Genomic DNA, 12,656 nt, shown 5'->3' on the forward strand with positions numbered 1-12,656 from the left:
TTGGGACACGTTTTTTTTCTTTAATATTCACGTTTCTACTCAAATTGTTATCCACCCTTTAGAAGATTCAAAGAGGATTTATTACAATCAGTTAAAAAAATCAAATATAATAATAATATTTTATTTAATCTAATCAATTATGTTATTTAAGATTAAAATGTCAAAATCAGAATAAAAGACAGTAATCTTAAAAAAAAAAAAAATCAATTGTTTTAAACCAATGTTTCAAATTCAAACAAATCATTTATCGAATCTGTATGTTTTCATTTTAAATGTTTCATTTAAGAATTTTATTCATAGATTTCGAAAATAAAATTGAGTTTTGATTGATTAGAAATTTGAAAAATAATAGCTTAATTTATATTAATTAAAATAATGAATAAAAAAAGTTGAATGCATACAAAATTAAAAAAAATATTAATGTATTTCTATTTATTTTTAATAATATTATACTTTTTAATCAACTTAATATATATATAGTATTTTTAGTATGCACATAAAATTTGACAATTATTAACAACTTGGTATGTATATTATTTCTAATAAAACATATTTAATATGAGAATAATTTTGGACATATTTAATATGAGAATAATTTTGGACATATTTATTTATAATATTTTTATTAAAATTATTATTAAATAAAAAATATCTATTGACAGGTATATGATATTCCATTGTCTTTTATATTTCACTAATGCATGATTTGTTTTTTTTATCTACAGTTATTTCTCATCTTTTAAGTTTTATTTAAAAATGAAACAAGTCACAAAAACTTTATTCATTCAAATTAACTAGTGTATCCTTATTATTAAAACATTAATTAATTAATATATATATATCATCCTATAATTAACTTATTTTGGTTTTATATTCATTCCACTCTCAACAATAATAGTATATTATAAAAGTTCCGTTGCATCTTTTCTTGATCTCAAATATTAATATTTTATTTTCTTTATAAAAAAAAGTACAATTAACATGAAGATTAGTTAAAATTAGGCGTGGGTCCTATCTATAAGTAATTAGGGAGAGTTTGCTGAAATTGAGCTGTAATCAACGTGCAATAACGTGGGTGTAAGGAATTAGTAGTAATATTACTGCTTAACCCTAATAATTAACCTAATTTAAACTGTAGATTATAAATAAAATTTAATATTATTTTATATAAATATTTTTTTATTTAAACAAAAAAACAAGACATACAACATTTAACAATTATTTATTTTTCTGAATTAATACAAAATGAAATAAAATATAAAAACATGAACTATAAAATAAAAAGTAAAAAAATAAAATAAAAAAATAATATATGATAATAAAGAAAATATCTTATTTTTTTAAAAATATTTTACGCTACTCGATCATCATCACACTCATCAAAACCCCATCTCCTCTTTCAGTCAATTGTCATCTTCAATCTCTCTCTTTCTCTTTTTCTTTCTCTCACACACACTAGTGCGTCTGTTCATCCTATCCTCACTAACAATGGCAGCACCTGAATTCATTACCGCCGGCGGCTATTACGGTTCAGCTGCCGACGCTCATTTCCATTCAGTTGACCGTTTTTTTGACCAGAAACTACTCCAAAACAACAACAACAATCACTTCGCCGTTGACGAATTGTTCGATTTCTCTAAAGAAGACGACGTTTTCCTCACCGGAAATTCCAACGATTCCTCCACTATCACCGCCATTGATAGCTGCAATTCACCAATCTCCGGCCAAGATACTCTCTTCCACAGCTTCACCGACACCCATTTCTCCGATGACCTTTGTGTTCCGGTAATCTTTTAAAATTAGTAACAAATTTATTAATTTTATTTAGAATAGAGTTAATAAACGTAATCAAAGTGTTAAAAGTCGGATTAAGGTCACGAATTCGATTATATGAATTGTGGTGTAATGCTAGTTCTTCTTAATAAGTCAGTTTTTTTGTTTGAATTTATCAGATTGACGATTTGGCTGAGCTGGAATGGCTATCCAATTTCGTGGAAGACAGCTCATTCTCAACCGTAGACAATATGCAAAACTATCACCAACTAATTCCCGCCACATTCCCGGATTCCGCCGCCGTAACCGCCGCCGACACTAACCGTAATTATCAGCCAGAATTCCTCTCCGACGTAAGCGTCGTCCCGGGGAAGGCACGAAGCAAGCGGCCACGTGCCGCACCATGTGATTGGTCATCCCGTCTCCTCGTACTTTCTCCCTCCGCAGCCGCCACCGGCGGCAACGGAGAGATTACGAGGAGAAAGTGTTTGCATTGCGCGTCGGAGAAGACGCCGCAATGGAGGACGGGGCCAATGGGACCGAAGACTCTGTGTAATGCTTGTGGCGTTAGGTATAAGTCAGGGAGATTGGTGGCAGAGTATAGGCCGTCGGCGAGTCCTACATTTGTAGCGACGGAACATTCGAATTCGCATAGGAAGGTTTTGGAATTGAGGAGACAGAATGAAATTCAACGGCAGAAGAAGAAGAAACAGAGGTGGCAGATTGTTAATGATGAAGATTATTTAATCCGAGGTCGTGGTGTTGATCATCAGTTTGGTCGTGATTATATGCCATGATCTGATTTCATAATTGTTTTTTTAGATTATTAACTTTAATAATTAATTTTAATCTTGCAAGAAAATTAGTTGTAAGGATTAATTAAGATGGTGATAATTTGTCATAATTAAACGTCGGTCGGTGGTGCATTGATGAGTAACTTTATATATAACGCAAGCAAAGGGAAAGGGAAAGCAAGTATGGTCATATTATTATTATTTATGTCATCTCTTTGTCTAAGCTTTGACATTTGCACATGGACAACTCGTGGCTCTCTTTCTTCTTTCTGTTTATATTTCTTTATTTTTATTTTTATAAGGTTAAGTCCTTAATTCTCTTCATTTCTTCTCTTAAAAGTAATTTTAAAACTAACCCATTAGATATCACATGAGAATGGTACCTAACACACTAAAGGTTAAATATTTGGTACTCTTAAATATAGTTTAAAAAATCAAAACAATTTGAAAGGGATGAGACATTCATTAAATAAGTTTTATTATTTTCTTATCATGATTATTGTCATTTTGTGATTTAGAGTTTCTGGAACACGCTTATTTTTAAATACATTTCACCTAAAAAAAAAAAAAAAAAAGACAACTTAACAACTTCGTCTTGTTACTAGGGTAAAGAGTTACAAATCCTCCATTTGCATACAAATAACGATTGTTTAATGAGTTTAGATCAATAACATCGGTATTTTTTTCTGTCTTTCACAACTTTATTTTAGGTTAATTCTTGAACATTATATTGCCTTGGTGTCTCACTTTCATTTCTAGCTTGAAATTAGCTCTTTGAAATTTGAATATGTATAAGATTTGGTAAGAAGCTAGGGAAAAGCTACCTACATCAAATATATAAAGAATTCTGTAGTCTAAAATTTAAAGACTTAAGGTTTTTTTTATGTATGTATTGTTAAATTTTAATTCAATTATATAATTATTGAAACAAGTAATGAAGAAATGTTATTACAATTTATTTTATTTTATTTTTTTAATTTAAGAAACTAACTCAATGTCTTATTATAATTATATGTTTTCATTATGTTTGGTATTTTAGTTACCAAACATAGCAAATTCACTAATTATGAGAAATTTTAAATCATTTTATTAGTTTGAGAATAATATACACTATATCTACACCATCCAATAAGTCTATAAGATTTTAGAAGTATTTCTCACTAAAAAAAAAAGGAAAGAAAAAAAAAGAGATAAATTCATTAATAATTTAGTTTAAATATAAAATTTTATTAAAATACAGCTCATAAGTCTTTTCAAATATGGTAAATGTAAAAGTGTTTGCTTATATAGTTTTCTTGTTACTATTTATAAGAAAATTTAAAAGCAGAAGTTTTAGAATTATTTTTAAAACTAGAGGTAAAATGTATAGGTGTATAACTAAATACTTACTTAAAATTATTAATCAACTTTAAATAAAAACGAAATTTACTTTAAGGTGTCGGCTAGACATGAGCTAGCATTATTGAGACGGTGGCATAATTTTTCTTTTTTTTTCTTCATGTGACATCAGTTACTTAATGTATACTATTTAATTATTGCTCTGTTTATTTTTATTTTTTTTAAATAAAATAAAAATTTATTCTCATATCTTTGGGTATACGGTTAAATATGAATCTTACACATTTGTTTTCTTATACGCAATTTTTTTATTAAGAAAAAAACATTTTATTTATTTATTTCAAATGAATTATTCAAATACTATATATATTTATTTATTTAAGAAACTTCATATAATTTATCTCAATTTAAGACATTTTAAGTAAAAATTGAATTAATTTTTTTTAATATTTTAAATGAAAATTTGAAGTTTGAAAATTAAATATATAATTAAACTTTTAAAGAAAATTAATATAAGTTAAAAAATGTTATATTAAATAAAATTCATATAACTAATCAAATTTTCATATGAAAGGAAGGAAGCACCTAGATGAGAAAAAATATAATCTAAACAAACGATAAAAGAAGATATAAAGATAAAATGGTAAAAAATAATAAAGAACACAAGATATAACAAGGTTCGACCAACAATGCTTATATCCTCGGGGAGTCGTCCATTCTATTGATTTTCCATTAAATAATGGTTCAAGTAATCTTAGGTTACAGTGTCTATATTTATAAGAGTACATCAAAAGCCAAAAAGATTAAACTACTACTCATAAGCCCAATAAAGTCTTAAAGTCATTACAATATATAAACTCTAATAAAATATGAGCCCAAAATCCAACAATCTCTACTTTGAGCGAATACTGCGCTTATTGAAAAGTGATGAATAAATTACAAATTCAACAATTTCCACCTTGACGAATTTCACGTCCCTTAGGAAATACACGAGTCGTACCCATCAATCTACACCTTGAAAAAAGTCCAACAATCAAGAAATAAATGGGTTCAACACTTTAAGCTTCACCTTTGCTTGAGCCATTCATGAGATAATTTTACGTAACTCTAGTTCCACTCAAGAGCCCTTAGAAGAATAACAATCTCCACCATCACATATATCGCGCCATCAAAAAGTTATGAGACACACATCAATCTTCACTACTCGAGTCATTCACGAAATAAATCATTATACCCCCACTTCCGCTCAAAAGCCCTTTAGAAGATAAAATCATAGAGTTTATAATACCAAGTAATTTTGGCAACTACGATACTTCAGCGACTAGAGACATTCAATAACTCTTCTCAATCTTTGTTTATACCCGTTGACATATGCGAAAACTAGAATTAATAATTCTTTATTATATCAAAATAATCTTCACCTTTGTTTGCCACAAACCAAGTGTCTTATTTTTCAAGTTCAATAATCGACTAAAACCAAAATACCAAATAGATCCAAGATGAACTTTTATCGTCTACTTTTCATAATTAAATATCTATAGAAAATTGAGGACACCCAAAACGAACTTCCATCGTCTATTTTCTCAAAATAAGATATTGATCGAAAGCGAGAAAACCCAAAACGAACTTTTATTGTCTAATTCATACCAAATAAATTAGACTATCACGACATCTCTTTTCTTTAGCTCAAGATCTGACAAAGTATTTGTCACCCATCTTGCCTTGAACGTTGCATACTCAACCAACTTGAACCTCATACTTCTCCTTGAACAAATTAGTTTGCAATCTGCTAGTTTCTTAAATTCAAAAACGCCTAGCAATCCAATAATATTATTTCAAGATTCACTATCTCTCTTCAATTGTCTTCACCAAATGCTTCAAATGATCCTCTATAGTTTCTCCAAAAGAAATTGCGATTATCCTTCATTTGAATTGATCGAATCTCTCATTTAGCCCTTTTTTCATGATTAGGAATCCCATTCATGGTCTTAATCATCTCATCAATAAGATGACAAATCAATCATCTCATTCATCCAAACTATGATCCACAATGTATATAGACAATTAAGATAGAACAAAAAAAGTAATAAAACTATCACCTTCAAATTACCGAGTCTCCCATTTAGCACATTTTTCATGACTAGGAATCTCACTCAAATTTTTATTTATCTTCTCAAATTAGAAGATAATGCAATGATTTTTTATTGGTTCGTTTGAAAGTTGCTTTCTAGATGTCTCCACCTCAAATTATAAGCGTCTTTCACTAGTCTTCCTCTTCCTGATATTTCATTCATATTATGTGTTAACTGGAATTGTTTCAATCCTTAATCACCCGCCAACTCAATGCAATCTTGCAATTTGTCCTGAAGGATTGCCCTATCAATATGTCGACAATGTTGTTATCGGTAAACACCATTTTAATAATAACTTTCCATACTCGATCATGTTTTTGTCAAGTATAAAGCACATAATCTCATTACCATTTTCATCTTGATTAGCTCTTCCAATAATATAAGGTCATAACAAAAAAGATACAAAGTTTTTGGTCCCAAACAAGTTAAATAAAACTAAATTAGGCAGACACTTTAAGCCCCCCAAAAAAACAAACTTCGAGACGTCCAAACTTTGATCCGACCGTTGAAAATGTAGAGGAATTAGTTACCAACCCTCTCGACAAAATTTCAGCGAAATCGAACTCCGTTTGAATCTCCGATCGTTAGTTTGATGACACCTGCGCGATTGTAGGCGAAAATCTGCTGCTAGATTTTCTCTCTACCTCTCTTTTAATTTGACTTCTTCAATAACCGTTTTCCAAAGAAAAATCTCTCCAAACTCATTTTAGCCAAGAATTTCTTCAAGTCAAACCCCTCAACATAGTGAAATAATGTCACTCATGTATTCCAAAACAACAATCAATTATAATAAAACCTCAAATTAATTTTCAACAAGCATGAAGATGTTCGTTTGTTCTCCACACTCTTCTAGTCAAATCTCGCATAGAAAAATCTAACAAACCATGTATATGATTAGTGCACCCTCAACTCATACCTTATAAATTATCACTCTTGGTAGAACCCTTGAGGCATCAACACTCACTTGACAACTTCGCACCAGGACTTACCGGAGATTGGCAAACAAACCTACTCATAAAGTTTAATGCAAATCCAAAATCTGGTCCTTATACACACATATCAAAACCACACTCTTGCAAACAAACATTAAAGTCATCCGCTTTAATCATAAACCCCTTTACATGTTGCATCAACTGTCTTTCATAACCTGCAACATCGAATAAGCACTCCACATTCTTTTTCAACTCCAATTTTCAATCTCTATATTGGCGAATATCAAATCTCTTAGCAGACAAATCATAAATCTCTATCTTTGATAAATTCAAGTCAAACAAGCCTCAATACAAATACAAGATTAAAGCATACAAAGCTTTAAGAGTTTGATTAAAATCAAACAAGGCTTTACTTGTGAAAATTGGAATCAAATAGGTCTTAAACCTATTTTATGAAATCAAACGAGACTTAAATAAAAAAATTTAGTTGAAAAAGTCTTAGTTGTTGATAGCTTCAAATTTTTTTGACTCCTACTTATATATTATATTATATCATAATATAATATCTATTTATATGAAATATATAGAGATATATATATATATATGGAATATATATTTTCCCCCTTTTATATTTTAATAAACCATATCCCAAATTAAAATAAATTAAAAGAATATACCTTATTTGATATCGCTGCCTACACGATGACTTTTTGTCATATACACCCATTGACGCCTTCAAGAAAAACAAAAGACCCATTGTTTTCTTCTCTCTTCTTCTGACATATCCTTAGTAATTGAAGATTTCGACTCAAATCTTCACAGCGGATAAATCTTCTCCAACCAATGGCGTTTCTCAAATAGCCAACAATCTTCAACAAAAGCACAAATTCGCAATAACTTCTTCAATGGTGGTTAGGGTTTCTATTATATCTTCACAAATATATTAGGATAAATATTCTCAAAACATGCTCTGATACAACTTGTTGAGAAAAGAATTAATCTAAATACACGATAAAAAAAAATATAAAGATAAAGTGGTAAGAATAATAAAGAACACATGATATAACGATGTTCGGCCAACAATGCCTACATCCTCGGAGAGTCGTCAATTCTATTAATTTTCCATGTAATAATGGTTCAAGTAACCTTAGGTTATAATGTTTCTATTTATAGGAGTACATCAAAATCCAAAAAGATTAAACTACTACTTCTAAGTCCAATAATATTTTAAAGTTTATTATAATATATAAACTTTAATAAAATATGAGCCCAAACTCAACAATCCTAGCATAATAATCTTCCATCCATGGCAAGGATGAATAAAATTTACATTTTCTTTAATATTGTTGTCATCATTTTCATTGTCATTATCATTAGTCTTGTTTCTATCTAAAAAAGTTTTAAAAAAATAAACATTACTTAAATTCCTCCCAAAGCCTCTTATCTTCCGAACTTAGCCTAAACCTCCCGAGCCACTTATCTTGCATATGCCTAACTTACAAAATTCATGATTCTATTTGCTTGTGTCATTCGATTCTCATTCGATTTTATATTTCAAGTGCTTAAATTAAAAAAAAGAAGAAGAAATAGTATAAAATATTTTTGTAAAAAAATTGAATAATTATTTTGAATTTTAGAATCGTTTGAGATATTTTCTCTATTTTTACCTACTTTTTTAGTATATAATTTAATTTGAGTTTTATGGAGGAAATTCTTAGACAATTTTATATTTTATTTGACCTTTATATGCGTTGACATTAAATTTGGGATAATTTTAGATTTTAACATTTTTTTCATCATCTTGCACAATAGACATTGCTTTATAATTCATTTCTAGTCTAATTCCAGCACAGCACATTGTGAAAAAGGACAAGTCATCGTTTTTTTTAATTTTATGCATTGTAGGTAAAAGCAAAGGAGGGCAGTGCCCTCTATTCCGGTCATGCCCACTCTGACATTTTCATTACTATATAATATAATATATAGTAATAAAAATAATATATAATATTTTTTTCGGAATATTAGTTATATATTTAATTATACTATTTTTAAGTAACATTATAATAACATTAAATAAATATATATTCTAAAATTTTTCTAATATAAGAATATTAGTTATATATTTAATTATAAAAATATTATAATATATTTTAAATTATAAAAATATTTTATATTTTATTATAATATAGAAATATTAGTTATATATTCTCGGATTTTTCAGAAATATTAGTTATATATTTAATTAATAAATATATATTTTAAATAAATTAATATATTTTTTTATTAATTATATTAACACGTTTTTTTAATTTTTCTTATAATATAGGAATATTAGTTATAATAGTATAAATTAATTATTTATTTAAAATAGTATAAATAAAATTCATAATTAAATTATTTAGAGAAAAAAGCGGTATGAAATATTGGAGTGTTTTGCCCATATACAACAGGTAGAACATGTGCCTGCCTTGTACACCGAAGATGCTATTGAACATGACCTTAGACATAGGCTACTCAGAGTAGGCTCTTAAACGATGATTTATGTCAAAGCGTAGTTCGAATTAGGGATTTATGAAATAACCCAACATAATTACCAATTTAATATTAAAATAATAATTTATATTTTTTTCTCTATTTATCCTTTTCTTTTCTTTCACATTTTCTCATACATTTATTAATTATACAATTTTTCTTTTTTTTTCTTATTAAAATTAAAAGGATATTTTATTTTTTTGGAAATTATTTTAAATATACGATGGATAAGAAATGATTGATCACCACAAAAGTAATTTTGTGGTGATAAAATTAAAAATCTTACAAAAACAAGGCCTAAATTCTAATTATTTATCGAATTTTTTTGTCATGTTTTGAAAAAGTCAACGGTTTCGAAGTAAATACCGTCAAGATTCGTCAATCTTGATGAGTGTGTTGACCATAGCAGGGAGACTATTTTTCATACGTAACTAAAACTAAGCACCGGACCTAAAATATTTCATGAAAAAACTTTCTTTCATAATTTTTTAAAAGCAAATTATGTGTGACTCTTTTGAGCCAAAATGAGTTTATAGTTGACTATTTTAGGGGTTAACTCAATTTGAGTCAAATCCTCATAGGAAATCTTTAGAAATAAATTCAAACAAAAGGCTTACTATTTTGGTTTCTTAATCCTTTTGGGACTCGAGAGAAAGGTAAGACATGTGGTTGATCGTGTCTCAAGTCAATTTCTCGGCATGTACATTTTTAGACGTGTACAACTAAAAAACAATAACTCTAGATCAAACATCATCTTTTCATTTACTACTAAGAATGAACGATCTCAAACTACAAAAATGATTATAATCGTTCGGTATAAATTATAAAATAATAAACGATCCACAAAACATATTTAAAAGTATTAGTCGGATTACAAAGTTCGTTACGATAAATTCAATCCTATTAAATAGAATGTTGCAATGAAAAAAAAAACAATTTCAACTCAAATAAGAGTGAAGAATAAAAAAGCTCAACACAAAATCGACTCATGAATATTGTGAAATTTTTATAGAAAGAAAAATATAAATGTTTGTATTTTTTTTACTATAACTTATTATTATTGTTCTTTATTAAACATATTATTCAATATAGTAAATTTATTTATTGTTTTCATGTAAATATTTTCATAAATATATATATATTCATTGTTAATATTATTAATTATTAAAATATATTTAAAATTTTGTAATTGTATTTTTTTTAAACGCTAAGTTTCGTTTCTCATTTGGAGTGCGATTAATTCATACGGGTTAAGAATATAACCCGCAAATACATTTAATCATTTAACCGGACACAAAATTTATTGTCTGACGAGTTCAAATCCAGGACCTCAAGAGTCTGAAGGATATCCATTTTTTTTTGTTACCGCTAGTCTATAAGAGAAGATGTAATTGTATTTTTTTTTATAAATACTTAATATACAGTATATTTATTTTTAATGTAAATTAATAAAGTTATTGGGGGTGGAACTTACAAATTTACATCCAAGTTATTGTTTGATATTTTTGTAGATTATGTAATTTATTTGAAAATTGCTAGTTCAATAATAAATTGATTATTATTGTTTTTCAAGAATTTTAATTTTTAACATATGAATACTAATTCAAATGAGATTTTTTTTATATATTTTAATAATAGGACTATTTTCAATTTTATATTAAACAAGGATATAAAAAAAATTAATTGAATTTAAACTTGTTAAGTTAATTTTAAACAATGATATAATTTCTTAGGTGAAATTAAATAAATATTTATATTCTAAAAAAATTAAGTATTTCCAATAAAATGACTAAGAATTTTTTTGATTCATTTTCACATAAAATATTAATTTAATTTAATTCAATTATACGTTTATAATAAATACCGAAAAAAATTACTCAAAATATAATTCCAAAAATCATTAATAATATACAGACACATGACCAGTACTTCCAAGTACATTGAACATTATAAATATATTTTAATTAATTTATGTGGTCTCTCTCTTTGTATTTTGTACATGCAAATTGAGGAACAACATGTGAGAGAGGTTAGGATGTCACATGCATGTATTTTTTTATTTTTTATTTAATAAATATTATATTTCAATGGACAAGGTATGGCTGGGTACTGTCCATTGTCTATGTATATTTGCATGTTAGTTGTATTTTTTTTTATAAAGATAAGAGTAAAATATTAATTAGATAAAATAAATAAATACTTTTTATTAAAGTTATCAGATATATTTGATTATTTTCAGTATAAAATATGTGATCTCAATCAATCATATTGCTTTTGATCAATTTATATAAAGAGCTATTGTGATCAATTTGGTAACCAATTTATTAATGAGTAGTTTGTAATTTACATTTTTCTTTTATGTTTGTTTGCTTCCAATAAGTCGTGAACATTCTAGTGACCATAGGAAGCTATTTATCATTTTGTCCTTAGGATAATTTTTTTTAATGTTTGTTTGAATCCAATAAGTAATGAACATTCTAGTGACCATAAGAAGCAATTTGTCATTTTAACCTTAGGAAAAATATTAGTTTTGTCTCTTAGAATACATAAATAGAAGGAGAAAATAATAGTCAATATATATATATATATATAGAATTAATACTCCAAATCAAATTAAAAATTATTAATTGAATCACAAACAATTTTTGAAACCACTCTACCGGATTCAATGATTCGGTTCGTCGGTTTAGTAACATTCAAACAGTTAAATAGAGTTTAATCGACCGATAAAAAATGATTAAAATTTTATAAAAATAATAGTGGAATTGTTTATATATATATATATATTTACTTGAATCTGATTTATATACAATTTATTATTATTGTTGTTATATTTTTAAACGAATTTTAAATATACTTTTATTATTTAGTAATGATCTTTGATTAATAAATAAAATTGATCATATTAATAATGTAAATGATTAATTACCTATTTGATATTTTTTAAATAACGTTAACAATTTAGTTATGTATGAAAAATTATACTAATCGAACCACATACATAATAAGCAGAGTGGCCCGAGTTTTAGGCTACCCAGACCCCGGTAAAAAAAAGTTGATCTTTTTGTTATTATTCTAAGTCTAGTTAAAAAAATTGTTTTTTTTTTAGATTTGAACTTATAATTATATAAAAAAAAAAATATATATCTTGCACT

General features: G+C 26.9%; 1 protein-coding gene across 1 annotated transcript; it reads left to right on the forward strand.

Moving 5' to 3' along the window:
- The first annotated feature begins 1,405 nt into the window (after positions 1 to 1,405).
- On the forward strand, positions 1,406 to 2,805 carry LOC124931792 (GATA transcription factor 2-like). The gene is made up of 2 exons (XM_047472342.1): positions 1,406 to 1,785; positions 1,953 to 2,805. Exons 1-2 carry the CDS (start codon positions 1,489 to 1,491, stop codon positions 2,568 to 2,570), a joined length of 915 nt encoding a protein of 304 aa, XP_047328298.1. The 5' UTR covers positions 1,406 to 1,488; the 3' UTR covers positions 2,571 to 2,805.
- The last annotated feature ends 9,851 nt before the right edge of the window (positions 2,806 to 12,656 follow it).

The sequence above is a fragment of the Impatiens glandulifera genome, chromosome 3 (assembly GCF_907164915.1).
Source record: "Impatiens glandulifera chromosome 3, dImpGla2.1, whole genome shotgun sequence".
In the NCBI taxonomy this organism is placed as follows: Eukaryota; Viridiplantae; Streptophyta; class Magnoliopsida; order Ericales; family Balsaminaceae; genus Impatiens; species Impatiens glandulifera.